Source organism: Lagopus leucura, unplaced genomic scaffold (assembly GCF_019238085.1).
Source record: "Lagopus leucura isolate 7727_CA_CO unplaced genomic scaffold, USGS_WTPT01 Super-Scaffold_73, whole genome shotgun sequence".
In the NCBI taxonomy this organism is placed as follows: Eukaryota; Metazoa; Chordata; class Aves; order Galliformes; family Phasianidae; genus Lagopus; species Lagopus leucura.
Genome location: NW_024962252.1, coordinates 87,177,162 through 87,204,445, shown reverse-complemented (window position 1 = coordinate 87,204,445; position 27,284 = coordinate 87,177,162). Strand labels below are relative to the sequence as shown.

At 48.8% G+C, this 27,284-nt stretch overlaps 1 protein-coding gene across 6 annotated transcripts in view; it reads left to right on the top strand.

Annotated features, from left to right (window-relative positions):
- Positions 1-22,516, top strand: part of SLC8A1 (solute carrier family 8 member A1) — a 94,439-nt gene extending 71,923 nt beyond the window's left edge. For 2 of the 6 annotated variants that reach the window (XM_042882026.1, XM_042882036.1), the window contains exons 3-11: positions 10,973-11,079; positions 13,422-13,442; positions 14,095-14,112; positions 14,222-14,236; positions 14,562-14,630; positions 15,422-15,552; positions 16,307-16,406; positions 18,408-18,683; positions 20,361-22,516. In XM_042882026.1, coding sequence (XP_042737960.1) covers positions 10,973-11,079; positions 13,422-13,442; positions 14,095-14,112; positions 14,222-14,236; positions 14,562-14,630; positions 15,422-15,552; positions 16,307-16,406; positions 18,408-18,683; positions 20,361-20,737 — 1,114 coding nt within the window. In that variant the 3' untranslated portion in view covers positions 20,738-22,516. Of the gene's footprint in view, positions 1-10,972; positions 11,080-11,361; positions 11,466-13,421; positions 13,443-14,094; positions 14,113-14,221; positions 14,237-14,561; positions 14,631-15,421; positions 15,553-16,306; positions 16,407-18,407; positions 18,684-20,360 lie in introns of all 6 variants that reach the window. The other 4 variants (XM_042882044.1, XM_042882053.1, XM_042882060.1 and 1 more) reach the window with 4 other exon arrangements.
- The last annotated feature ends 4,768 nt before the right edge of the window (positions 22,517-27,284 follow it).

Below are 27,284 nucleotides of genomic sequence, written 5' to 3'. Positions count from 1 at the left end.
GCCAGAAGCTCTAGCCTTGCTTGGGCCCTGCAGCAGTGGTTGTGATTAGGGTTAAGCTAACCTTAAACACCTAAATAACTTTAAAAAGGTGAGCTTTAGTGAAAAGTTGGAGCTGCAGCTGTCTATGACAATTAGAGGATCATTACTGGGCTGTAACAAATAAACACATACATGGTCAGATTGGGAGTCAGTCAAAAAATAGGTATCACAGTGAGGTGGTGGGTATTGATGTGAATGTGATTGACAGCAACATAGGTTTCTATCACCAAAGGCAGTTAACAACAGCTTTGTTTCTGCCTGCCTTCACCCCAGCCATTGCACTAGGAGGGCTCTGGGCAACTTTGCTCTCTGTCCTTCCATCCAACATTTTCCAAACCATCCCTGCAGTTCCCACTGCAGAGCCAGGCTAGATGCTCCCAAAGACATTCCTTACATGTTCTTCAACCTTTTGGTGTTTTGAGTGCCTTTAGATCTTGTTTTAAATTGTTCCCTGGGTCCCTCCTGCACCCAGGGGCATGTTGGAACGTGGTCCCATTTCTGGCTTTTGCAGAGTCGAGCTCAGGATCAGGATCAGAAAAGGGAGAGCTGGTCATGGCCAGAACTCCCCAGCAACTCCCAGACATAGGGAAAGCCCTGCTGAGGGCACAGCATCTATAATGTCAGGTTGGCCCTGGGATAGGATGGAGCATTTCCAGAGGAGATGAAATCTTCCAAGACCTTGAGCTGCCAGTTCAAAGGAGCCTACGTGTTTTCAAAGTTTTTTGAGTCTTATAACTCAGTCTAATTTAAACAAATTTTTATGGGATTGGCATATCCTAAGCACTGGAGAGAGCTTTCTGCTAAGTTTCATTCTCTGCAGTGAAGCATAAGGAGAAAATTACTCAGTGTGGTGTTTGGGGAAAAAAAATCCATGGGCAAAACAGCTTATTTCTCCCTAAACTGAGCCTACAGAGCAAGAAGCACTCAGCGAGATGGCTCTTTGTAACTCTCTCAGCAGTGGCCACCCCACATGAAAAGTTTCCATCTCAATAGCTAAAGTCTGGCAAAATTTCCATAGGAAGTCCCAAGCAGGTGTAACAACAGGCATGCTCTGCCTGAATCTCAAAGCCCTGAGGGTTTCAGTGGTGCAGATGAGCAAGTATAAGAGACGAGGATCAGATGGAGAAAATGCATCTGGGAACCATTTCCCTTCTGATGTCTGAAGCAGGGGGTTCACAGCAGGATGGAAACCAGCTCCTGGCCTCTGCTAATGATGGGGGAATCACCACTTCCACCTCATGTTATGGTTTCCAGGTGGGGCTGGGGTATACAGTAAGTAACTGGAAAGTGGAAAAGCCCTGCCTTTGCAAAAGGTCTTCTGGGCTTTAGCTGCAGGCTTTTGACTGTCACAGGAGCAACGCAGCACATCTGCCTCCATGGAGTAGGATTTTTCATCCAGCATTTTATACATCCATCAACCGTCTGGGCATATAAATGGTGATTGGAGGTGCTGAGCTGGCCACGAAGAGCAGCCTGTGGTTAGGCACTTTTTTATGTTGCCATTTTAAAATATTCCTTTACACCTTCACCCAGGTCTATGCACTCTGAAATGCAGGCTTCTCCCCCACGAGGAGGGGAACAGCCCCTGGCAGGGCTTGCAGCAAGCAGTGACAAAGCACTCACGTGCTCCTCCATGCTCGCCTTCCCCTCGGCCACCCGGTTCCTCTTGTTTTTAGCTTTGTTTAAACAGTCTCCTTGGTAACGGGAAGGAAAAGCAGAATTCTTTCATCCTCCTTCTGCCTATCTCAGCGCCAGGAGGAGGCATGAAAGGTCTCCCAATGAAATGCTCTTATTAGCAAACGTTTGCTTCAGTGCTCCCACCGCAGATTTTAACCCCACTGATCACTGGGGATTTCAGGAGATGTGATGTCTCTTTAAAAAGACTTTCCATACCTAGAGTTTCAACAGAGAGGGCTGTATTTCACAGTTTAATTTACTTGGCAGCAAATCAACAGCATGTCGGTCAGCAAGTGGTGGCTCTTGAAATTGTCCATGTGATCCCTCACAAGTCTTGTCTCACTTGTCTCAAGTCCAGGAAGGCCATGAGGGTCCTCTGATCTTCTTGTGGCAGTTTCTGAGGGGCTGAGCACCAATTGCTATAGCAGCTGCCAGAGGTCTGAAGATGTCTGAAAATGCTGGGAAGAAATGGCATTGCACAGCACCAGGGTGAAGCTCAGGGATGGGGTTCCTGTCTTCAGAAATGAGCATCCCTGGAATTTGAAGCCTGCAGTACAACAGCATCTCGTGTGCTGATGCCCACAGGCTTTGTGCTTTTTACAGCCAGGTCTGGACCAGCACAGGTGAATGGCCCAAGGGAGGCTGGAGCATGTGGGCACCCTGCAGCCAGTCATTTCAATTGCTAAAACAGGAGCGTTGCATCGGAACCTTCCTTGACACACAATTACTTACAACTTCTCCTAATAAAAGTTCAATGTGACACTCACTGACAAGCTCATAAAAGATCAAAAGGCTCTTCTGTATCTCAGAAGCCCATTAGCTTCTGCAGAGCCCCAGCAGGGAGAGGAGGTAGGATGTTTGCTTTTTGCTGGGCTGCAGATACATATCACATCTGCATCACTGTGCACACGCAAGTCAGGGCAGATGTTTTGCTCAGCAGCTTGTGTGTGTGCACATGCACGCACGTTTTGCTAAGTTTGAACAGTTGTTAAGAGCAGCAGGCACGCTGGTGTGAGCAGCACAGCAGAACCATGGGCACATTCCCACTCTCAAAGCCACTCGCTTGATCACCAGGCAAAAGAAGATAAAAGTAGTGATGGTGCAATGCTTTTTGCAGTTCTTGTCAGAGCATTTGGGTCGCTCCAAAAGTCTGTGGGGAATGCCTCCATCTCCCAAATTGAAACAAAGGGGCTGATCTTTGGGCTGGCACCAAACACCAGGAGCCAGATGCACACCTCCCACGGAAACCCATGCCAGGAAGTTTGAAAGGTACCTTTCAAGAGGGAAGCACTACTGACCTTTATATACTACCTCTCTGCAGCGGCAGCACTGAGCTGCACAGCAGATGTGTTCTGGGCTTCCTTCAGCCTTGATTCCTGGTGCTGAAGCCTTGCTGCCCAATTTGGCATGCTGCTCTCTGTTTTGTTTACTCAGCATAAAAGCAGCAAAGTCTGCTAAATAATTTATAAGGCTGCAGAGAAGTCCCCTCTGCTGGCTGTTGCTCATTGAAATTCATTCTCAGGAGTGCCAAAATCATTTTGATAAGAGTGATGTCTTCCCTTTGAGGAGCATAGTCATGGCAACTATGCCAGGCACGTACAGAGAAGGTCAACAAGCATTTATTGGAAGAACGGAGCAATTATTGTTGTAAAGGGAACCTGCCTGTAAAGAAAAGCTTCTATGTGCTCAGATAAGCGGAGAAGTGAGAAGCAATTGAATGAGTTTCCAAGTGCTTTCTCTTGGGGAAAATGTATATGAGAACAACCAGGGGTTGGGGAAGAGGTAAAGTACCAACTTTTGGCTCTGAACTCTGAAGGCTTCTTAGAAATGGCATTTGCAAGCATTGATATGCAGCAAGAGTATTGGGCTAGACTGAGCCCTGGGCACTCAACCCTTTGCTTGCAGCACAAGCTGAATTTTTTGGAAATAATGAAAGTTTTTAGCTGGCATGGGCAAGGCAGTGCAGTGCCAGGGGTTGAGTTATTTCTGCCTTGTCAGCTTTCTCAGGCGCCTTAAGCAATTGCTGTTGGGGGTGTTTTTGATCAAATTCACATTAAATGTATTTTTTCTCCTAGTCGTTGTCACTTGCATTGCACTGTCTGTGATGCTCTCCTTGGAGATCCAGACATTGATGTAGACAGAATGTCTCCTGTTCAGTGTCCCCATGGTCCTGCCTGCAGCAGGCACCCAATGAGCTTTACAAGGTAGCTCATAGAATCATTAAGGTTGGAAAGATCACTAAGATTATCACTTCCAACCATCAGTCCATGACTGCGACTGCTCTAGACCATGTCCCTCAGTGCCATATCTGCTCTCTTCTTGAATACCTCCAGGGATTGTGACTCTACCACCTCCCTGGACAGCCTGTGCCAGGTGCTCACCACCTCTTGATGTACACAGCTAAGGGAGTGTGAAGGAACAGCAAAACTTCAGTTTGTCCAGACCCGTGGGATGATCACACCTTCAGCTATCTGGGGATGGTGAAACCTTTAAGTGTGACTGAGGGCTCAGGTCTTGTTTTGGGGCACCTCAAGAATGCGTCATGGCTTTTTGCAAAATGTGACATTGGCAGATGAGCTAGAGTGCAAAATTCACAGGCAACATCAGGGATTCCCCAGAAAAGCAGTGTTTCTTATCTGACAAATCCTGCCCAATATGGCCTTCCTAAATAGAAATTATAGCAGCATTCAGCCTTGCATGTGAAATCATTGATTCTGCTGCCCCTGCAAACTACCTCCCATGTCTTTCCTCTCCACAAGGCTGTGGGGGAATGAGCTGGACAGATAAGGCTTTGCCAGGGCTCTTCTAGTAGCGATGCTCTGGAACAGACCAACGTTGTGTGTTTGAGCTGTGTGTTGTCATTTAGACTTAATGCATCCTGAGGCCAGAGGAGCAGTTGTTTCATGCTGCCAGGGAGATGACAACACATCATCTGTGCTCTTAGAAGCATTGATTCAGCGAGCTTGATTTCTCGGAAAAAAAAGAAGTGCGGGGCAACAAAGAAAATAAGAGCAGCCAAATAAATTTTGGCTCCAGACATGAGGGGAAAATGATTGTTTCCCCACCCTTCACAGATTTCAGTGCCAGGTTGGTGTGCTGACCGTTTTGCAGATATTAGGCTGTACAGCTCCATTCAGATCTGGGCTGCTGGACCTGCAAACTGAGCTGCCTCATCAAATCTGCTCACTTTACCCTTCCCAAAGCATGTGTCAGGCTTAGTTTCAGGGAGGCTTTCCTTTGCCCTCCACGTCATGTTTGCAGCATGCTTCAGGCAAATTTTCAGCAAGCACGGACATTTTGGATAAGCAAGCGCCGGTTCTGAAAAGGGCTCTGCAAGGGTGACTCGTGGGGCATCACACAAATATGGGATCCCATCAGCATGGGATCAGGGATGGCCATCACCCCTGTCTCCCTCATGCTCCCATTTCTATTTGACCTTCATCTCCAGACAGTTGTGCAATTTATTCTCCATGGTGGTCCAATTAGCCCAGTGGAAAGAAGTACATGTCATGCTGATAACCACCTGCAAGCTTTGCACGCCAGAGCTCAAATCTGGTGGAGTCGGACCTGTAGCAAGCCAGGAGGCCTGTCTAGTTCCCACAGCTCAGCCGTGTAGTGTCCATCCCCAGCATTTGCAGTAGAGCTGTGGCATCATCAGTGCCCTGAGATGCTTTTCTCACCAGCTGGGCAAGTTGTTGTCATTCCAGATTTGAGCAATAGACAAGAGCAAAGCTTGGACCACTTTTGCAACTGCTTTCTTTCACACCCATGTAGCAGGGAGTTCGGATTTACTGCACCGTGTGTGCTCTCTGTCTCATATCTCTCCTTCACCTATGATCAAAGGCAGTGGCTATCTTTGCAAAGGAACTCTTCAGATCAGATTCTTCAAGTGGGAAAAATCTTCGAACCAAGGATGATTCTGTTACTGGCGGTCACCGTCATGGTCTCCATACTGTTGATGGGATGATGACTCAGATCTGTAGCTCTATCTGAGGATAAGGGCTGTGTTTCTCTGCTTTTTGGTAGATAGGGGATGAGTAAAGTCAGGTATTTCACTGAGCATTTCCCATGTAGTGCAGCTGGGATAAAGCTGGCAGTTCTGGAGATGGTCGTTTCTTGACTCAGTGTACAACACCGAGAGGGACAGGGCAGATGCATGCACTGCCAGTGATGGAGCTGAAGGGACAGCCTCTGCCTCCAGATCTGATCACCTGCTCCTTCTCAAAACCACTGAGAATGCTTCAGGAAGGAAAAAAAAAGTGCAACAAATTCTCTTTAGACATGCGGGTGCTGTAACACTCCATATGTGTGCTCTTTGAGCTGCCAGGAGGCTCTGGGAGTCTTTTCCACCCTATTCCAGTGTGTTTTTGTAGGACTCCCACAGGTCTGTCCCTTGGAAAGTCAGGACCACCACGCTGCTGATACAGAGAGTTGCTGAGCCCCTACATACCACTGCATGTCTTTTTTCTGAGCCTGCCCTAGAGGAGATGAGGGGTTTTGCTCTGCCTTTATGCTTGTGCTAGAGGAGATTGCAATGGCTCCCCCTGCCTTCCATTGGATTTTTAGTGGTTGTGCACCTGGAGAAGAGGCTGAATCTGAGCTCTGTGAGTCTCAGAATCTCCCAGAAGACGTTTTATGGCCTCTAGGCAGCCTGAATTGGTGGCTGAGAGCTGACAGAGAACTGACACTCCTCAGAAGGGACATCTCCTGTCTGTTGGCATGAAATGGAACCAAGATTGGGCTGCATGATCTTTGTGTCTTTCTACACAGAATCATAGCCTGCTGCTGCTGCCCTCCCCGTACAGCTGGGTGGTAGAGGCCTCCAGAGAGCATGGCCTTGCATGGGAGGGACAGAAACCCTAATGAACCCTCGCCTCCATCAGAGACCCCAGGTAACAGCTACAAACCACATGTGATAAGTAGTTGTCTACATTCTGGTCCACAGCTGCATCTTCTGTCCCTCAGGAGCAGGTGTCCCTGCGCTGGCACAGCGGAAATTGCATGTACCTCCCACATGTCCACTGCCAGCTGTGCATCAACTGCAGTCAGGATAAGCACTTTCATCTTAGAGCCTCTGCACACAGAGCTGTCACCTCTTGCTATCAGGTGCAATTTTGTTGTCAACTAGTGGAAGAAAAACCTCATCTCCTCCTTTTTACTTCCCAGCAACAAGACAACTTTGCTCCTCAAGTAGCTGTCAGAAGTGTGAGCAGTGAAGCTGCTAAGTGCACAAAAACGTTCTCCAGCATCTGGGTCTGAAAAGGTGTGCACTGCAGAGGGAGGCACAGGAGCAGCTAGGGCTCTTTGCATCTTTCACAGCACGGACAGGGCCTTGAACCCTTGCAGTCTCCAGGTAGATGAGAGCTCACCAAAAAGGGGAGGTGGGGATGGGAAGAGAAAGATCTGCTTTGCTCTTGGTGGCTGTTTCCAGCCATGCATTGGGATCTGCTCCCTGCTTCTAATGGCTTAGGTCTAGTTCAATTGGCCTTAGCCACTGGCTTTGGTTGTACTCAGTTCTGGTGCTGGTTTTTATGCCCTGCAGCAGCCCCTTGTGCCATGCTTGCCCCTCTGCACTGTGCCCAGCACCTACGTGAGCTGCATGAAGCAGGGAATATTTCCAGCCACGTGCTGTCTCTAGCTTTAACCATGACTAATTAAGTGACTGGCTGACAGGCAGATGTATGAGAAATCAACGTGGCAACTTTCTGCAGTAGTCTAAGAGCACAGGCTGGAATGGACAGTCCCAGCAAATGTGCTTTCAAAACATCATCTCCAGAGCATGCATCCTTCGTGGTTATTCTCTTACTGCCATCACTGACCCATTGGGCTGGGAAGTGCTTAGTTACTGTGGGATTTGGACTTAGGACATCACAGCCCTCTGACCTGGATGTTGTCATTATGAATCTGGAGTTGGAAGTCCTCCAGTCTGTACATATAACTCTCCTGGGTGATTGCTGGAAGTTGAATGGGTGACAAGCTGCAAAAGAACATAATTGTCTCTGTTGATTCTGGAATAAGTGTCTGTCCCCGCAGCAAAAGCGTGCTACGTGCTTATCATCGAGCTAGCTGCTGACTGCTGTATCAGTTGGTCGGCTGTACGTACAGATGTTTATTTTCGCGTCCCACTGGGCACACCGTGACTGGCTACATGTAGCACTTAGTTATGTGGTCTGATCACGGTGATGCTTTCTTAGCCATAAGATCTCCAATCTAGGTGCACAGCAGGGTGAAGGTTGGCAGGGACTTTGGAAGGTCTCTGGTCTAGCCTCTGCTCAGAAGGCCATCACAGCATGAGCAGTAGCTTAGGCAAGCTTTGCACATCTCCAAGGATGGGGGTAGTTGGCCTTGTCCTCTCACTTGAAGGAAGGAAAAAAAAAAAGGGAAAAAACAAAAGCAGTGTTAAAAAGGCATTGCTAGGGATCTGTAAGAGAGCTAACAGATGTGTTGTGCTGTGATGAAAGCCATCTTTCTCCATGCTGAGCCTGAGCAGACAGCCAGACATGCGTGCTGGACCTGACACATGTCTGCTCCTGGACACCTGGTCCTGTCAAGGAGGACGAGTGCTCTGGGGGCCATACCCCAGCACGTCTTGCCTGTATCTCTCTGGAGCCGATTGCTGATGCTCTGCTGTGTTCAGTGCTTGTCTGAGTCATGACAGGGGCTTGTGCCATTTCACATCACTGAATGATACCATCTGGATTGGGAGCAGCAGGATTTTTGCAAGCACATGGAGGATTTGCCCAGTGACTGTGAACATATTCGGGTTCAAAATGAATGTAAGTTCCAGGCAGGCCGCCACCAGGCACTCCTGACCCCACAAGAGAGACAGGTATGGCAGAGATAGTTGAGGTGGGAGTCCCAGCTCCTTGCGTCTGTGCTGCCGCCACAGTCTGATGTAGCCTTGGTCAAAAAAATACTTGCAGAGAAATACTCCTCTGCTGCCCTCCATCTGGCTCCTGCCAGTCTGTGCTAACTTATCATGCATGGACCCATCCCTGCTCACGTACGAGGTTTTTCATAGAGTACTTACCCTTCTAGGGCATTGCCAACAAAGAGGTTGGTACTGAAGCTTTCCATGTGCTCCAGTGACCAAGGATTGTGTGTGGAGGCTGTGCTGAAAGAGCTCTGCAGTTTGACTGAAACAGCATGATTTGAAAAGAATGCTGTTATCCTGGTGGAGACCACAGGCTTAGAGCAACAGTAGGGATGTTGCATCCCTGAAGACAAAATCCTTTTGGGAAAGAAGAGCTGGAGCTGCAGTTCTGCAAGATTTGTTTCATTTTTTGATTGCTGGTACATGGAAATGAGCTGAAAATCATTCCCTCAGAGATTGCCTTGCCTACAGACTCAGGGACAAGCAATTTTTGATGCAGAAATGCAGACACTTGTGTGGTTTCTCCTTGGCAACATTTTGCCCAACTTTTTGTTGGTATGAGCACCGAGCTGGATGCTGAGCCCAGATGGCTTCCATGGGTTTTGGCAATGCTAAGAGGAGGCACCAACCACATTTCCCCAACGTTTTATCTGTCTTCCATGCACACAGTGTCTGTGCACTAAATGTCTGTGATGTTTCATGGCACCAGCTTCCCTGCAATAACCACGAATGGCTAGGTTGATGCAAGTGCTTTCTTTTACCAGCAGAGAATGCATCGCTGGTCAGATTGATCCTCCCATGCACTCAACTGGAACATAATGCTGGGAAAGGCAATAACTCCTCTCCTACTGAGAACTCAGGACTTCAGCTGGGGCACAATGGAGAGGGTTTCAGGGTGCTCTGCAGAATCCAGAAGGCAAAATGCGGTGCAGTGAAGATGTTCCATGCTCTAAGAATAATCTGTCTTATTTCCATATAGCTGTTTCTCAAGCAGATGTGGTCTCGAACATCATCAGAAGGAAAGGCTTTTGTCTGGGACTGCAGTATCATCCCAGGAACAAATTTGCCTCAGCAATTTTTTGCTGATTGGAAATGCATCCAGTGAGCAGACTTGCTATTTGTTCCTCCTAGCCTTGTGCAGAAAAAATGAGCAGTGCACGTGTCTGCCTGACACAGAGCACTTGCTCACACCTTGGAAATGCCAGCCAGAAAACTTCATTGCAGCAACACCTACTGGCAATGGGAGATTCAGCCCAGAGATTCCATATTCAAGTCCTGTTGGTGCTGAGTTTCAGCACTGGCAGCAGCTTTCTTCTTCCAGTTTCTTCTTGTGAGAGAGAATTATTTTGCAGGGCTCAGAAATGCCGCATGTAGGAAGGCAGAGCACACCCATAGGAAGCTTACGTCTTGATGGCTCTGCTGCCCTCAGCATTGCTGAAGACAGCTTTTTTAATTAACTTTCCTGAGAAGGGCTTTGTTTCATATGTGGAGGGAAGGTGCAGAATGCATTTTAATGGGAGTTGCCAGGAGAATTATTGATTTGGCGAGTAATGTTTCTGAAATAGTGCCATTCTGTTAATTCTGTCAGGTCCTCTGATAGCTTGGCTGAGAGCATTAGGTTTTTAATACGCAATAATTTCCTCTAACTCATCAATGCATAGCAAGATCAGCTGCATGCTTGGTAACCATTTTTCCTACGTACAAAACCTTTGCAGCAATAATTACAAACAGAACAAATTATTACGGATATTCATTCTAAGATACCATTACCCCATACTGTGCTGCACTGTTACACTTTTCACAGCCATTGCTTGCTCTTGAGTAAATGGTTTCATTATAAGCATGAAGGGCAAACTTAATACACTTCTGACTCACAGCGAACAGCACAAGAAATCATCCTGGCTGTTCCACCGAGTGCTTGGCAGTGTTTGCCGTGAAAGAGAGTAAAACGTCACCTCTGCTGCCAAATACCTGTCAGCCAGGCAGAGGGGCTCTGCCTAGCAGGATGCAGCAGATGGGACTGCTGCATCCCCCTTGAACTCGTCCACCAAAGCCCACAAAGCCCAATGGAACAGCCAATGGTACTGCTGCAGATCAGCTGTGCCGGGGCTGGTTAAATGGGAGTAAGCCATCGAGGGGCTGCTTTGCACCTAGAGTTTTTGAAGGTACCCTGACCCCGTGGACCTCCCTGCTCGTCCTCTTGGCCTCTCAGCCTCTGCCTTTTGCTTTCGGCTGCGCTGCCCCTCCAGCTGTGCTACCAAACCCACTGTTTTCTCTCCGCAGCCTCCTTCTCCTGGCCTTTCCACCCTCCTCCTCTCCCTGTCTCCCTCCTCCCTCTTCCCCCCTTACTCTTGAATCTCTATTTCTTCTTCTCTGTTCCAGCAAAACGATATCAATCAAGGTGATAGATGATGAGGAGTATGAGAAAAACAAGACCTTCTACCTAGAGATCGGGGAGCCCCGGCTGGTGGAGATGAGTGAGAAGAAAGGTGGGGGACGTGCTCCGGGGCTGAGCCCAGCCTGTGTGTCCCTGTCTGGCTCACTCATGCCTAGCACCTGCAACACCGAGCTCACATCCGCAGCGCCTGCGGAAAAGGGCAGGAGCGGAGCCCCCAGAAACCCCCAGGGATGCTCCTGCCCTTCCCCGCCTGCCCCATTGGGATGTGCAGCCGCTTCCCTCCCTCCCCAACCATCTCGGCACCACGGCGGACGTGAACTGCATGCGCGTGCGACGCCAATCATGTGTTTGCCTTTGTCTTGTGTTCCCACAGGAAATTCATTACCCTTAGAATACTTGACCGTGAGGAGTATGAGAAAGAGTGCAGTTTCTTCCTTGTGCTTGGGGACCCGGTGTGGCTACGACGAGGAGTGAAAGGTGTGAGAGTAACACCAGACCAGCTCTCGAGACGCTGCCGTCCGCTTTTCTCTGTGTCTCCCTACTCTCACACTCCTTTCTCCTCGCACTCTGGCTCCCGGCCGTTTTGCCCTCCTTCCTTCGAAGCTTGGCCCCTGCAGCTTTTTACTCTGTTTTCTGTTCTCTTTTGTTTTGGGGGGGACTCTGTCTCGCTGGCAAGGGCTCCCCCTGGTATCCAGGCAGGGGATGATGAGCATCGCCAGCCCCCACAGACATTTTGAGCGTATCGCCCCACCACCCCACAGCTGCAGCTTCATTCAATTCTGTAGAAAACCAGTAGAATTCAGTAGAAATCAATTCAGCCTCCAGAAGCAAGCAATGCTGCATCATTTTTATCAGAAGATACAAGTAGCCTCTGCTTGAAGTAAAATGCATGGCCAGAGCAGTCTTTTCAGTCTTTTCTACGCTGGCACTAGGGTCTGAAAATAGCTCAAAATCACGGCACAAGCAGGTAATGCCGTAAGATGCAATCAATCCAGGAGAAATCAGGTTACACTCAAATAAAGTTTCATGGCTCTGCACTGGATAATAGCTCCTCATAGGAATAATAAAAACAATTTCCTCTTTCATTACATAAAATAAAAACATTTCTCAACCAACTACAAACCCTTCCGAAAAGACACGGCTCACTTCGTTTTCCAAGCTTTCTTTTTTCTTTTCTTTTTTCTTTTTTTTTTTTCTCCCAAGAAATTAACTAAAAATTAACGTCAAGGCTAACCCTCCATGCTATTGGTTGCCAAGCAAGAAGCAATTTTAAAGCTACTTAAGATAATTAGTTGCCCTACAACAGTCCCTTATGAAAGCCTTTGTAACAAATTGGCAGGAACGGTTGGCCTGCCTGTCTGGATTCTGGGACAGAAGCTCTCCCTGCAGCAGCCACAGGGCTGGCACATACTGCTCTTCAGGACAGAGAGGGTCCCCAGCAGTCCCCATGCTAGGCAGGGAGATACCACACTATTTCAGCCTAATATCTGGCAGTGATTCCCCTTCCAAACAGGTGCCATGCAGGTCAGCTTTGCCATCTTCTCTGTCAGGTTTCCAGCTGGTTTTTGTGGCTAGCTGCGTTATGTGAACTGGTAGGAGGAGTCAGGCTAAAAAAAAAATCAGTTTCTCGCTCTCCTGGTCACAAATTGAGGGTAGCTGAGAGATGTTCAGTTTTGCAAACTAGCTAGTTGAAAGGCTAGTCAGGATTTAAAGGGATGCTATTTGCTGCTTTGGCCATGCTGTGTTGGGGTTTTTTGTTGAGCCAGATTTTGTGCTTGATTTTACAAGAGGCAGCGAGATGGGGTGAGCAGCGCTCACAACCTGCAGATGGGAGCACTCCTGAAACGTCACCGCTGCGCCATGTAGCCACACTGCGGTCTGTGCCTTGGGAGCCAGAGACCCACTGTGCACCGAGGGAGAGCTTTTTTCTTTCATTTCAAAAACCTCAAATGTTGAGTAAGCAGATCCCTGAGCCAAACTTTGCCCCAGACTTTTTTCCTCTCATTCCATATGTTAGAAGCACAGCTGTCAGCAGTAGTTCTTGCTCCCCATAAAGCAGCTGGAAGAGGTCAAAGTCATTACGCACTGCACATGGGACACGTTGTATCCTCCTCCAAGGCAAAACTGCCCCCGAGACCAATGGAAGATCTTGCACATATGATTCAAAGGGGAAAAATGAATTTTGGGAGTGTGCCTTTTATCTCATACCCACCCCATGTCTGCAGTCATTTTTATTTTAAATCCACAGTCCCATGAAACATTTCCGTTCCTTTATTTTTAGTGCATCTCTCTCAACACTAATGGTATCCTGCAGTTTTACAGATCTGAAAGCTCTGCCCTGGGATCTGGAGTTTTTCTGTGAATATTCCTTTTGATTTCATTATTCATTTACTTTTCTTCTTCTGTGTTTGTCTCTGTCTGTCTCCTTCACAGCGCTGTTGTTGAATGAGCTTGGTAAGCGCGCATTCCTTTTTCTTTTCCATTTTTCCAGTTTGTCTGCATATTTTCAGAAGACGATTGATTTTGTTTGACATTTTTCCTTGCTCACAACATTCTCTTCTAGGGCGGTCAGCACTATTTAAGTAAGCTCAGGTATCTGATGCCCCATCAGCCTTCGGAATAGAGCCCAAAAGTCAGTGTTAATGAGCAGTAACCCACCATGGCAAAGAACATTTTCTGGGAGTGGAGTAGTAACTGGCATAGCAAACCCGCCAACAACCCCGGGTCACGAAACTGCACCATGACTAGTCCATAGCTGCCTATGCTGACATGGCAAAAATAGAGTGGGCTGGTGACAGGGTCAGCAGAATTGGCCAACCCATCTGGAAGAGGTGATACCTCCTGTTTGGAAGACAGGGAAGGAAGTGAAGCACCCCAAGGCCCCTGGCAGGCTATTTTAGGTGCCAGGGAATTACAAATACTTTTGGGCAGGGTGTCCCCATGCCATCCCCAAGCTAGAAGTAAGGAATCAGCCCCCATCCCCACATGGGGCAGGGAAGGACCTCCATGTCACTGTAGGCTGCAGAGGGCTGCTGTGATGATGCTAACCCTCTCTTTCTCTTTCTCTTTCTCTCTTTCTGTCTCTCTTGTTTTTGGTTTTGTCTAGGTGGCTTCACCATCACAGGTATGGATTTCTGCTTTCCCCCTGTCCCTCCCCCTTCCCTTTCTAATGGCTGTATGCTTATCCTGCTCTTTCCTCTTGGTTTCCTCTTTGCTTTTGTTCCACCCTGGAGGGAAACTCTGGAAGGGTAAGCAGGTGGTGAGGCCACCCTCGCTCACACCGCGTCCCCTCATAGCATACCCAGCCTGCTATGCATGAGGCCCTTGGCAGGACATGATGGTTGGGAAAAGGCCCAGCGGGCCGCAGAGCAGCCCCTCAGTAGCACTGTCAGTGATGCCTGAGGCTATAGCAAGGCTATGGCCACGAGCAGCTCTCTGCAGGCAGTGGGGCAGCCGGGAGGGAGCCACGCTAACCCCGTTTGCAGTAGAACGTAGAGTTTACTAACAGCACAACATGGGTGTGCACAGGGCGTGCAGTGCCTCCGACTGATCTCCTGTTGATCGCTCTGATAGGCAAACCTGTCTTCAGGAAGGTACAAGCTAGAGAGCGTCCTCTTCCTTGCACCGTGGTCACCATCCGAGGTACCCAGGGGTCTAACACAGACTGATTGGTGTGTTTGTTTACTGACCCAGGCAGATTAACCCATTTCTTCAGCAAACCCGGCCCCCCTTGGACCCTGGTGGCCTTCTGATCGTCCCCAGGGTGGGCTGGCAGAGAGCAACGTGGGGGTCCGCACAGGGACAATGACAGAACGTCCCCTGCCTTGAGGCTGCAAAGATGTCAGCAAAGGTGCAGAGCAGCTCCATGGCTCTTGCAGTGCTGTCACTGCCAGCTCTCTCACATCTGAGACCAGTCATGCCCTTGGAGATGGCTCCTCACACAGTGCTAGCCCAGCTCTTCCCTCCAACCCCATGCTCTGCAGCTGCCAGGCTGCTCTCCCTCAAGGTCAAGCCCTGCTCAGGAAGGTCTCGTGCCCATCTCAGGCCTGGGGTTGCAGGTGGCTCTGTCTGGTTGCAGTGGGGTGATGGAAATGTGCTAATCATAGACCTGAAGGGCTGGGAATTGTAGCAGCTTTAGAGGCAATCTGTTCCTCCAGGCAACCCCATAGGAGAGGCAGCAGTCACCAGGCAATACACAATTCCTCCACCCAAAGGGCGAATTCAACTCTTCCTGAGGTTGGACAAGTTGCAAACCAATTTTGCTAGCATTTCCCAGCAAAACTGCCTTATCTATCGCTCCATGACCTCCTTCTTCTTGCCTGCTCTGTTGCTCATGTTCCCCCCAAAGGCTTCCCGACCACCAGCTGATGGGAAGCCAGCTCCAGGGAGTGGCCGTCCGGGCCTGGCTCACAGGCGGGCTCTTTGCTTTACAGAGGAGAACGAAGAGAAGCAGCCACTGACCAGCAAGGAGGAGGAAGAGCGTCGAATTGCAGAGATGGGGCGCCCCGTCCTGGGGGAGCACACCAAGCTTGAAGTCATCATTGAGGAATCCTATGAGTTCAAGGTACTGCTCGCATCTCATGCCCTCATCCTTCATCTCCTCTGGCTTTTGGGTTTGCACAGCGTTGGCAAACACATGCTAATGGCATAACAGCAAAGCAGGGCAGCTCCTGGCATCACTAGGGCTCAGACAGTCTGTGATCACCATTATACAAGCAAGCTGTTTTCAAATATAACCTTGCTATGACAGCCATGCTTTGCACTCTATTTACATTCAGTCTTGAGTGGTCCCTGGTCGTGGGACCCTGGTTGAGTGCTCCCCCCGGATGTGGGACTCCCATGGCAAAGGGATGATACCCTAAATGCAAGCAGTAATTGTGGCTCTGTGGTGAAGCCTTCCCAGGAGCATCTCCTGCCTTCTCCAGCAGCACTGAACTTCTCCTCCTGAGCAGCACGCACAGGCAGTATCTTTCTCAAGTTTCAGTTATTTACAGTTCTTTGAAGAAGCCCAGTAAAAAGTCCTCCCAAGGTGTTATGAACAACGTGAGCTGCAGCATCTCACTGCTATTTGCTGTTAAACCTCCACCAAGACCACTCAAACTCCCACTGTGAGCAGGTTCGAAAGGTCTTTATGAGTGGCAATAAGGGGAATTGCTGATGCTTACATTTGCTTTCACTGAAGGGGCACTTGATGTGAACTTAGCATCTGCTAAGCTTTATCCATAAACATACAGCTGTAAGCACCAGCACTGGTGGGTTTTAGTCCAGCATCTCCAGCCTCATGGCCCTGATTCTCTCTTCTGCATCTCCATTTGCAGAACACGGTGGACAAGCTCATTAAGAAGACAAACTTGGCCTTGGTGGTTGGCACAAACAGCTGGAGAGAGCAGTTTATTGAGGCTATTACTGTCAGCGCGGGTGAGTTTGGTCTGCGGCTCCAGGTGAATTACAGTCAACCTCAGTCATGTCTCAGATTGGCTGTAGCAGTAATATGGATCATAGTGGAGCAAGAGGAGGCAAAACAAGTGGTAGAGTTATTTACAGTGTCTGCATAAATAGGGCAGTTGATTAAACCCTTTAGTGAGATCACCTTGTCTGATGCATGGGAAACCTCCTGCAGTAAGTGTATTTGTAGTGCCTGGCAGAGAAACACCCTGGCTGCTACTGCATGGCAGAAGGGAAAAGTGACTTCAGTGAGAGAGCTTTGGGGTGCAACTGCTGTGTTTAAATTCAGAGTAGCACAGATGGTGCTGGTAGGAAGTGGTACTGCTCCCTGCCCCTGGTGCTCCCTGCAGTGGGGTCTGTGCAAGGGCCAAGGTAACAGGCCTTGAAGACAGCCTCTGCATCCCCCTCTGATGGCCAAAAATTTGCTCTTGATCCCCTGCATTCAGGACAGGAACGCTCCTCCAGCCAGCCGTATTTATGGCTCTGCAACCCAGTACTTCCCCCAGTTCTGTGAAAGGTAGATCTTGTTTCAACAACTGGGGACATTATAACTCAGTGGCTGGATGCTACAGCCCTGGGTTCTGTGTCTGCAAGCTTTAAGGCAAAATCAACCAGCTTGGATTAAAACACAGCGGAAGGCAATCTGAGCCCACCTGGATAATTTGGCTTTGAAAAGGGTGGGGAAACACATTTCCTACCTCGAGCTCTACTATACAGGGCAAACTCTGCGCAGCACAGATTAATTAAAAGTGATGGCTGTACCATTTACCCTTTGCATCTGAAAATGAGGACAGGACATCGTGCAGCAGCTATCCCCTCAAATTGCCATCCCTCTTTTTGTATCGTAGTTATTCTTAGAGCCTCCAGCCAAGAGCTTCCTATTATTTCAGATACAGAATGAACATATCATGCAAGACAATCCTCGCTGCAGGTTTCATAGCTAATATGGTTAAAATAATCTATGCCAGAATCAATTATTTAATTGCATCCCATATTAAAGCAAAGATAATCACTGGTATTCGGATCTCATCTCTGTGACGCATGTAAAGGCTGCAGTTATGTGAAAGCCTCACCACTGTCGTGCCTTGAATATACAGCTACCATCAGTGCTAACAGAATGATTAATAGACATTTAATAAGTGTGGCATAATTTAGTGGAAATGACCCGTCCCTGGCATCTGGGAAAAAGAAGTTTGTCCCTACATTTTTGCTAGGATTTAGCTCCTCAAGCAAAAACATCCTGGAATTGGTGAGCTGAGCTGCCTGGTCACTGCCCAGCCTTGCTCTGTGTTTCGATTCACCTCAGCAGGATTTGGCCAGCAATTCAAAAGAGAGCCGTTATTCCTGCTTAACAAAATGACAGACAGATGTGGATGAGCATTATGACAGTAGCACTCATGTTCATTTTTCAGTCTGCTTTATCATCTCCCTAAAGATCTAGATCCACAGCAGTCTTGCTGCCAAGTAGCTTGGGAAAAGGATTAAAATACCTGCTGCAAAATTACAATGTCAGCACAGTACAGCGTATCCTGCCAGTAGCAGCTTTTGTGCAACAAGCAAAAAAAGGCAGGCATAAGCTTCCCAGGCTGAAAAAATTCCCTATATCCACAACAATGCACAGGAATAGGTTATTCATATTAGCCAAAATAATAATACCATGCTCCTGATTTGCTACCGCTTCTGCCATGGTGAGTGCAATGTTTTAAAGCCAACGAACACATGATTTTCCATCAAGTTATTCTAGAGAAACCATGTTTACATGTTGGTCTTGAACTGCAAAAGTACTTTAAAGCCAAGCAATATGTGTGCAGTGTTGCCCCCCCAGCAGGGTGCTGAGTAGGACTTTTCCCAGACTGGTCATTGCTTTATTATCTTTCCCCAATAGCTCCTTTGTCATGGTATGTGGGGTTAATTGACGCCTACAAATCAGCCTTCCCCCAACATGGGTGAGTCTAAGCAGGTGTTTCTCTCCAGGAGAAGATGACGATGACGATGAATGTGGGGAGGAGAAGCTGCCCTCCTGCTTTGATTACGTGATGCACTTTCTGACCGTCTTCTGGAAGGTCCTTTTTGCCTTCGTGCCCCCAACAGACTACTGGAACGGCTGGGCCTGCTTCGTTGTCTCCATCCTCATGATTGGCATCCTGACAGCATTCATTGGTGACCTGGCGTCCCACTTTGGCTGCACCATCGGCTTGAAGGACTCCGTCACTGCAGTTGTGTTTGTGGCACTGGGGACATCAGTGCCAGGTAAGGACAACAGCAGAGTTTGTTGGAAAGATCCATCTCTGCCCAGTCTGGTCCAGGGTTTGGGTTGGGAAAGCCAGCGAGGTCCTCAGCTGTGTTCTGCAGAACCCAGTGAGGGGCAATTGGAGATGTACATGGGAGTTGTTTTTCAGTCTCAGATGAGACAGGAGGATAAACCAAGATGTGATTTCACTCCTCTGGAAATACTTTCAAGGTCTTCCCACTTGCAAAGGCTGTGAAGCCTCTATTTCTTTGAATAGCCTCCATAGCATTGGCTCTCAGAGTGGGAAATCAGTCTTTTATTAAAATGCTGCCAGTGTTGACCATCGTGCACTTTTTTTGGAATGTCTGCTCCTTTGACATTCTCTCCCAGGTGAAATAGGTGCTTGCTTGCGCTACACAGTACAGGCGTTTCTGCATGGGATTCAGATTGATCAAGATGAGGCCACTGAGCCAAGGGGAGCTGCTAGAAATGCCTTTTGTAAAAGCTGTAGAAGGCCCTGTGTGCACACATGTTCAGAGACATGTCTCTGATCACTTGGTCAGGTCATCCAGCTTCAGAAGACAGCAGAGACTGAGGACTGACCTGGGAGATATAAAAGATGAGTTTCTATTGCCATATACCACTGTGCTGACCAGACACAGTCTGGTTCCCGGAGAAGGGGCTGTAACTCTCCTGCTTCAGTCTCACCAGTCCTAGACTTCCAGTGATCAACACTTAAGTGCTCAGAGATCTTGAAACTGACCTAGCACTATCAAAGCCCAAAAGGGAATCAAAAGAACCGAAAGGAAGAGCAGATTTGGGCAAGGAAAGGAAAGAAGCAATTTATAGTCTTCTGGCACTAGTGCTACGTGTGAGTTTTGCAGGGCTGTCTCATAGCCTCAACATACAAAATCTCCCCTCTGTTTTTGTTGACAAAAGTTGGCATTTCGGGAAACAAGGGAAAGCGAGAAATTCTTTTTAGGATGTATTTGGCTTCTTGTTTGAATTAGCAGATGCTCACAGATGGTGCAGTGTTAACTGGGCTCCTGGGTTTGCATGTAAAACCAGCACTTCCCTATGGAACATTACACTGGTCTACTGGACACAAAGTCTGCAGTGTAAGAGGCCAGTCAGGTTTATTACAGATCTTTTGCTGTTGGAGCTGGTGAAACAGCAAATGTGCACACATCTGCATGGCTTTTAGTCCCTGCTAAAGGGGTGAAAGATGAGCTCTTGATTACCAAAATGTTAGGCTCCGCACAAGGCTCTGGAATTTAGTGAGGGAAAAGGCATTGGAGAGAAATCATTAAAGCAAACACAGAAATGCAAATACAAACATCAGCAGACCTGATGGATAGAGACAAACCATTGTGGCTCCCACAAAGCTCTTCCAACCAAGTCAGCCTGTCAGCGCATGTGGGCCGGAGGCCGATACGCAGTGGTACTGGGAAGGGCTGCCTTATCTTGAAGCACCATGGGGCATCTGAGGATCATACTGGGGGAGGTGCCCCATATTTCTGGAATTCGAGTTTTCCTTCCTGCGAATTTCTGGACCCTGCCTGTCCTTCCTTGAGAACACTTGTAGACAAGTCTGTATCCTTAACCAGTGCTTTGTGGCATCTGTCCCCAAGATACCCTCCACTAGCTCTCCCTACCTGTCTGTTGCCTGAGGGTTTCTCTCCACCTTCCCTTTGCAGACACGTTTGCCAGTAAAGTAGCAGCAACGCAGGACCAGTATGCGGACGCCTCCATTGGGAACGTCACCGGGAGCAATGCTGTGAACGTTTTCTTGGGCATCGGAGTGGCCTGGTCCATCGCGGCCATCTACCACGCAGCACATGGACAATCCTTTGAAGTCTCACCCGGCACTCTGGCCTTCTCTGTCACTCTCTTCACTATTTTTGCTTTCATCAGTGTGGGCGTGCTGCTCTACCGGAGGAGACCCGAAATTGGAGGTGAGCTAGGTGGGCCGCGGACTTCCAAGCTGCTCACATCCTCACTCTTTATCCTCCTCTGGCTCTTGTACATATTCTTCTCATCTCTGGAAGCCTACTGCCACATAAAAGGCTTCTAAAGGAACAATCAGAGATAGTAAATATATGTATATCTATATGTATCTATATAGAGCAATATATAGGTATAGATATAGATATAATGCTGTGTATAATGAACAGAGAAAGAATAAAAGAGATTTGCCATGTTCACACACCTGCTGATGGAAAGCAGCTTTGGAGAGTCCTATGAACTAGGCAGGACCCCAAAGTTGGCTGGACCCCTCCTCAGGGGTCCCTTCTTTGCAACTCTACCAGTGAGAGCAGCCAGCAGCCCCTGAGCCCTTTCCCATTGCTCCCACTGACTCCGGGAGGATGGATGCGAAGGCAACTGGGCGAGTCGACACAGGGAAGGCCGATGGCTGGCTAGAAGTGGACACAGTGGGCAAGGAAAGGAGAGCAAGGGTCCCGACCTCCAACCATCCTCCGTCTGCCTTCGCCACTTGGGAACATCTCCTCCGGCCCTATTGGAAAGAAGCGAGAGACCAGACTGAAGACAAGGGGAAATTGGGAGCCTCCTAAGGATAGAACACAACCATTTTCATCATTTGATTTATTTTTTTTTCATTTTGACGTATGTACAATTAGCATTCCTCCCTTTCTCCCTGCTCCATTTTCCCCTTTCCCCATGTTCTCTGTGCTTTGGGGACGCAGCCACATGTCTGGTGTCCTGAGCTGAGGTCCCACCTCATCCCTCCCTGGGCATGCTGTCATGGTACTAGTAACATTTGCATGAACAAAACGACCCCTACCTGTATATAACATCCTATAGTGATAGTCCTTCCAGCTGTGTGGGTTGAGCATTGCTGATATAAGTGTTTTCTTTTCACCAGGTTTTATTTATTATAGTTAGTGTAGTTTCTCTCATAGGTTTGGGTTTTTTGTTGTTGTTGTTGTTCTTTGGTTGTTTCCTCTTCACAGGGAGTGACAGGAGGGAAAGCTTTCCCCACTCCCTGTTCAGTACATGTGTCCCCAAGAAGCAAAAACAGCCACACAGACATAGGTTTTCTGTGTCCTTGGAGGCCAAGTGGCAGCCCTCGTTTCAGGACATGTCCTTGGGGCTGCTCCTTCCCCACAGCCATTTGGAATAATTCAGCACAAGGGCTGTAAGGAGTTCTCCTCATGTGCCTGTAACGAGTTCTCCTCATGTGCCACATTGGGGCGCAGCTCTGGCACAGAGGTGAGGGGCTGGTGAGCAGGGTGACAGGGAGGAGGCAGAGCAAGGGATGTGTCTGGCACATGCTCCTTCTGAAACCAATGGAAGGGGCACAACAGGGCCACTTCAGGATGCCCGCAGAGTCTGGGGGATGTCCCCTACCTGCGCTTCCCACCAGCCATACCAGTGGCCCAGACAGGCAAACCCCTCATGTGCATCCACTGGTGAGCTCCTCCAACCTGGCTGGAATGCACCTCTGCACCATAACCCTTGGGCTGGGGTATTTGTATCTGTTGTGAACAATCTGCAGGAACTTCAGTGAACCTGTTGTAAGAGTTTCTCCAGGAGTCTGAAGATCTTTTTTCCTTGTCAATCCTCTTCTCACTTTTGAAGGGTTATTGTGGTTTTCTTTTTGTTGTTTTTTTTTTGTTTGTTTGTTTTAAGGGAAGAATTGAACACAGATGCAGGTTGTTCAGGTGTGTGATTACCTTTATGTACAATGACTTCATTTTCATTTGTTTGCCTTCGTTGATTTTTCATTGTGTGTATTGCCCACCACTATAGGCAGTGATCCACTAATTGTGATGATCCTTATCAATGGTACACAATGCACAGACAAATAAAGTTTGCAATGATTCCTCATGGACCCAGTAGTGCTCCTGCATATTCTCTATGGAGAACCCTCCCCTTCCCCCTTGTTGTCTTCCTGTACGTGGCACCCACCTCTTATTTCTTCATCGCTTTGCCTTTGTTGTGTTTCTGCTGCCAACAAGGGCCCCCACGTGCCCGCTCCTGCCCCATGGGTGAGGATCAAACACTATCACTGAGCCTGGCTCTCCTAACCAAAAATCCAAGGCTGCTTTGTGTCACCCGATCTGCCCACAAGCACTCGGCATCCCCCAGGACGAGCACAGGTTGAGCATCAGCAGCATTAAGCCGAGCACAGTCTCTCACATCCACATGCTTTCCCTGGGCCCTGAACTATATGAGCAGAGCAGCTCTCCTGACCCAGTAATTACATCTCCGGAAAGGTGATGCTGGTGTTTCACTCTCATCATCCTTCGCTTCTCTGCCATGAACTGCACTCACTGAAGTAATTAACAAGTCAAATGGGACTTGTGCAGCAGCCTGCTTTAAGAGGCAGTAAATAACTGTTCTGCTCAAAGAGCCTTCCAGCGGGGATGATGGAGCACTGCTTGCTTAGGACACGGCCTAAATCACGCAGTTAACGCCAGCCTTGTTTATGCTATTACTCTGCCAGCCGCATGCTTTTGGCATCCTTAATGAGCTCGTGCAAAGCATGATGCCTCTCTGCCCTGCAAACCGCACTCCTCGAGACACACAGGCTCCGGATGCCTCCAGTTTTGGGGGAGATTTTCTCCCTATGTTTTTCACTTCCTACAAGGACAAGAGGGCAGGGGAGGGCTGGAGACCCTTTCTGGTAGACACATGCCTCAACTATGCCAAGCAACTAGATGTGGTCTGTGAATTCAGTGTGCTATTTATTTTTGCTGCGTGCCAGGAGGAGAGGGCTGGAGCATGTGTGTTATTGTTAGGGTTATTTTTAAACGCTTGGGTATGAAGCAAGAGCGGCAGTACTGGGGGCTATGTGTGTGCCTGAGGAGGAGGATCGGACACCTTACCAGCCCAGAAGTGCCGGTGTGCCAGTGTGCCAGAGGGAGAGAGAAGAGGAAAAGCTTCATGCTGGAGGGAATAATTCTGGGAGAAACCTTTGCAGGATTCTTCCACAGGCTTTGGCACCTGCGCCCATCCCAGGCAGCACATTTGCAGAGCACCAGGAGCCTCCCCAGCTTCTCAAGATGCCCAACCACACACACAGGCACAGCTGCGGGAAAGCCTGTTTATCTTGTAAAAGCTCGACTTGTGCAGGAAAGCATCCAGAGGCCTCTGTATTCTTGCAAAATGCGCCGAGGGACAATAAATACAGCCAGATTCCTCACCTTTTAAGGACTTGAGACTTCCCTCTTTTGGAAGCGGAGGTGCCAAGCTCGTCACCAGCCCTGGCATGAAGGAGTGGGAATGCTGCTGAAACAGGCGCTGCCAGCTGGATGTCTGGCATGGGGACAGGGGCAGCACCGCTATGTCCCTCCGCTGGAAACCCCATTGAGGGGCTGTCCCCAACCTGAATGCTGTGACTGTCAGCTGGATGCACCTGATGGCTGGGACACAGTGACAGCGATGCTCCCCAGCATCTTGGACGTGAGGCCAGGCAAGCAATGGCCACCGTGCATGTTTCCAGGTGGCAGTGGAGAAGGCGGGCACACCGAGCCCTTCCTGATTGCTTTTACTGTCGCTCCCTCAGGGGGTGTTGGAAGTTCCAATGTTTCTGCTGAATTTCCACGTCCTCACGGCCCACACATGCTGTTGTTCCCCACCTGAGCATGTCAGAGCAAACTGAACACTGTAACTGGGGGCTCGAGGTCCACTTCACCTCTTTCAGATCAAAAAAGCGCCTGTTCTCAGCACTAAATGTTCTAAAAAACCCACCGGCTCCACATTACAGTGGGCAGAGCTCAATCAAGGCCCAGTCCTGCTGCGTGGTGATAGCATGAGGTTGAGACAATGTCCTTGCTGGGAGACATCCAGCTGCAGCAACTTCTGGTACTGACCCAGCCTTAGAGCTCCTGGACCCTCACAGGACACGGGGGACACTCACAGGGCCCTCCCTTGGCCTCTCTGTAGAGGCTGGATTTATTTCCTCTCTTTTATGCCCAAATCAAAGCCTGTCCCAGGCCGGTCTGGGGGTAAAAACAGCTTTCATAGACTGCTGGCTCTGTGGTGGTCTGGTCTTGCTGAGCAGTGAGAGCTGCCCTGAGCAAAAAGACAAGCCAGCACCTCCCATATCCTCACCTATCTGTTCCACGTGGCTTCCCTCTCCTTCCCAAGTCAATGTGTATTTGTTCCCCAATGGCCACCCTCGTCACAAGGCTCCTCCAGCTCCTGCCCTGCACAGAGCACTAAGCCCATGGTGCCTCATGGCAGGAGGCTGGGCTCTGCTGATAATCCGGACCTTCAGGCTTCCCAAGGAGGCCACAGCTCAGCAGCATGGCCAGATGGGACTTTTTGCAGACTGAGAGAAGATAGCGGGGAGCCCTCCTCCGAGCTCCAGCCTGACGCTGGGACAAACAGCCAGATGATGGTAAAGCCACCTCAGGAGCAGAGCTCTTGCAGCCTCATCGGAGGCTTCCATCAGCGAGGCAGAACCTCACTGGGGCAGGAGGGAGAGCCCAGCAGCACTGCTCAGCCCTCCGAGCCCCAGTGGGCGCACCATGCCGGGCAGCCTCCAGCTCAAGCCTCTCCATCTCTTCTCTCGCGCGGTTCCTTGTCGGCTCACACGATGCAGCTACACTATTTGAAAAGCCATACTATTTGTTGGTACGACTCTTTTCGGACTGTTGATTTATATATATTTGTTGATAAAAGAGGTCATCTTGGGAGACGCTCGTAGTCTACTGGGGAACAATCACCCAGTGCTGTATATTCTGTACATGCTGTATAAACAAAGCAAAGTATTTAAGCCTAAATGTTTGCGGGGTGAGGGGAGGCCAGCCACCGGACAACCTGGCATCCCTTGGGGTGACTGTGGACATGGGGACGGGACCTGGCCCAAAAATGGGGCAGTGCACCCGGAGATGCGAGGCCACATCCGAAGCCATGGTGACGCCACACATCCCGTCCCCACCGAAGGCTGACCGTCCCACACATGGCCATAGAGCCACCCTGTGCTTTCTGTGTCGTTTGAAACCATCAGAGATAGTCGTGGCAGCCTCGAGAAATTGTGCTGAACTCATCTATTTTTATATCTGTGGTGTTTCCCAGTTCATAGAGAGTAGTGAACAAGTACCCCTATAGCTGAAAGTGACATGTTCAAAATAAACATACGACTGTGGAAATTATTTGTAATAATAATTTATTTGAAATATTCTGCCAAAGATAGCTCTCTTAATGGTCTGTAAGCGTCGTTTCTCTCTCTTTGCTCTGAATGTCATTGTGAAAGCACCTTTCTCCCTGCTCTCTTGGGAAGACTTGCTTTTATTTTGGTATATATATAAGGGCAACAAAAAAGACCCATGTTTTGGTTTTTTGTTTTTTTCCTTTTTAACCAGAGCCGTATGTAGAGGAGCAGAGGGACACAGAGAGGCACAGGGAGACGTAGGATGACTTCTTACCATTCGGGTGATGGATGGGACACAGCAGAGGGGAGGAGATGTGGGCAAGTGCCCCCTCCACAGTTTGAGCACCTGTGGGATGAGCTGGGCCCCCCAAACCACCCCCGAGGGATCACGCTCATATGGCCCTGCAGCTCCATCTGCAATGCCACAAGTCAGAGCTGGGCCTGGTGGGTGTGAGGTTAACCAGGGGTGAAGCTGCCCAGATCCGTCTGCTCTGAAATTAGAGATTTCTTTATTTTGTTGGGAAAACAAAAACAAAAACAAAAACAAAACAAAAGTCTTATTATCCTTCCTCAGAGTTTCTGCTCGAAAGAGCTTTTTAATGCTAGAAAATCACCTCCCATCATCGTCTGCGATCCTTACACTTGTTGCACCAGGAACTCGTCCTTATCTGTACCCATCAGACCCCACCTTACCAGAGATACGTATGGCAGAGGGGTTGGGTTGGATGGGTCGCTGGGTCGGGTGGTTTGTTTTTTGCTTCTGAGCAGTCATAAAACTTCTTGATGGTAAAAAGCCAGAGATTGGTGACAAAGGGATGGGTCGGGATCGGCTCCTCATGCACTTGTAGTGGAGAGGAGGCAGCAGTGTGAGGTGCAGGGGGTGAAGCAGGGATGTGGGGTGTGTGGGATGGAGCCCCCGGCAGCGTCTGCAACCGTGGCATCATGGGGATGGGCAGCAGCTGGGAGAAGAACTGGGTTTCTGATCACTGTGCATTTTGTTAATTAGGGAATTCAAATAGTTTTATTTTTACCAAAAAAGAAAAAAAAAAAAAAAAAAAAAAAACAAACCAAAAAACAAAAAATTTTTTTTCCTGTAAAGAAAACTGTTGACTTGAGATATATATATATATATATATATATATATACATATAAAGCATATATATATATGTTATTTGAATGGTTTATATGCTACATAACATGGAAACGTTGCGAGGTGTGTCATCCCAATGTATAAAATAAATGACTTTTCCCTGCATGCTGCCTGGGTATGTTGTGACTTGAATTAAGAATTGCCTTATCCAGAGGTTGTATGTTACCCACCCGGGGAATGGCCTGGCACTGTCCATCACATCACACGTGTATTGGTGCTGTGTTGTGTCCGGTTCCGACAAGCTGTCTGTCACCTGTGTGCTTTGTGGGAGAGCTTTATCTTGTTAAACCCGTGCTATGTAAACCTCTCATTGCCTGAAGTAGCCCAGAGTTGTACAAATCAGTGTCT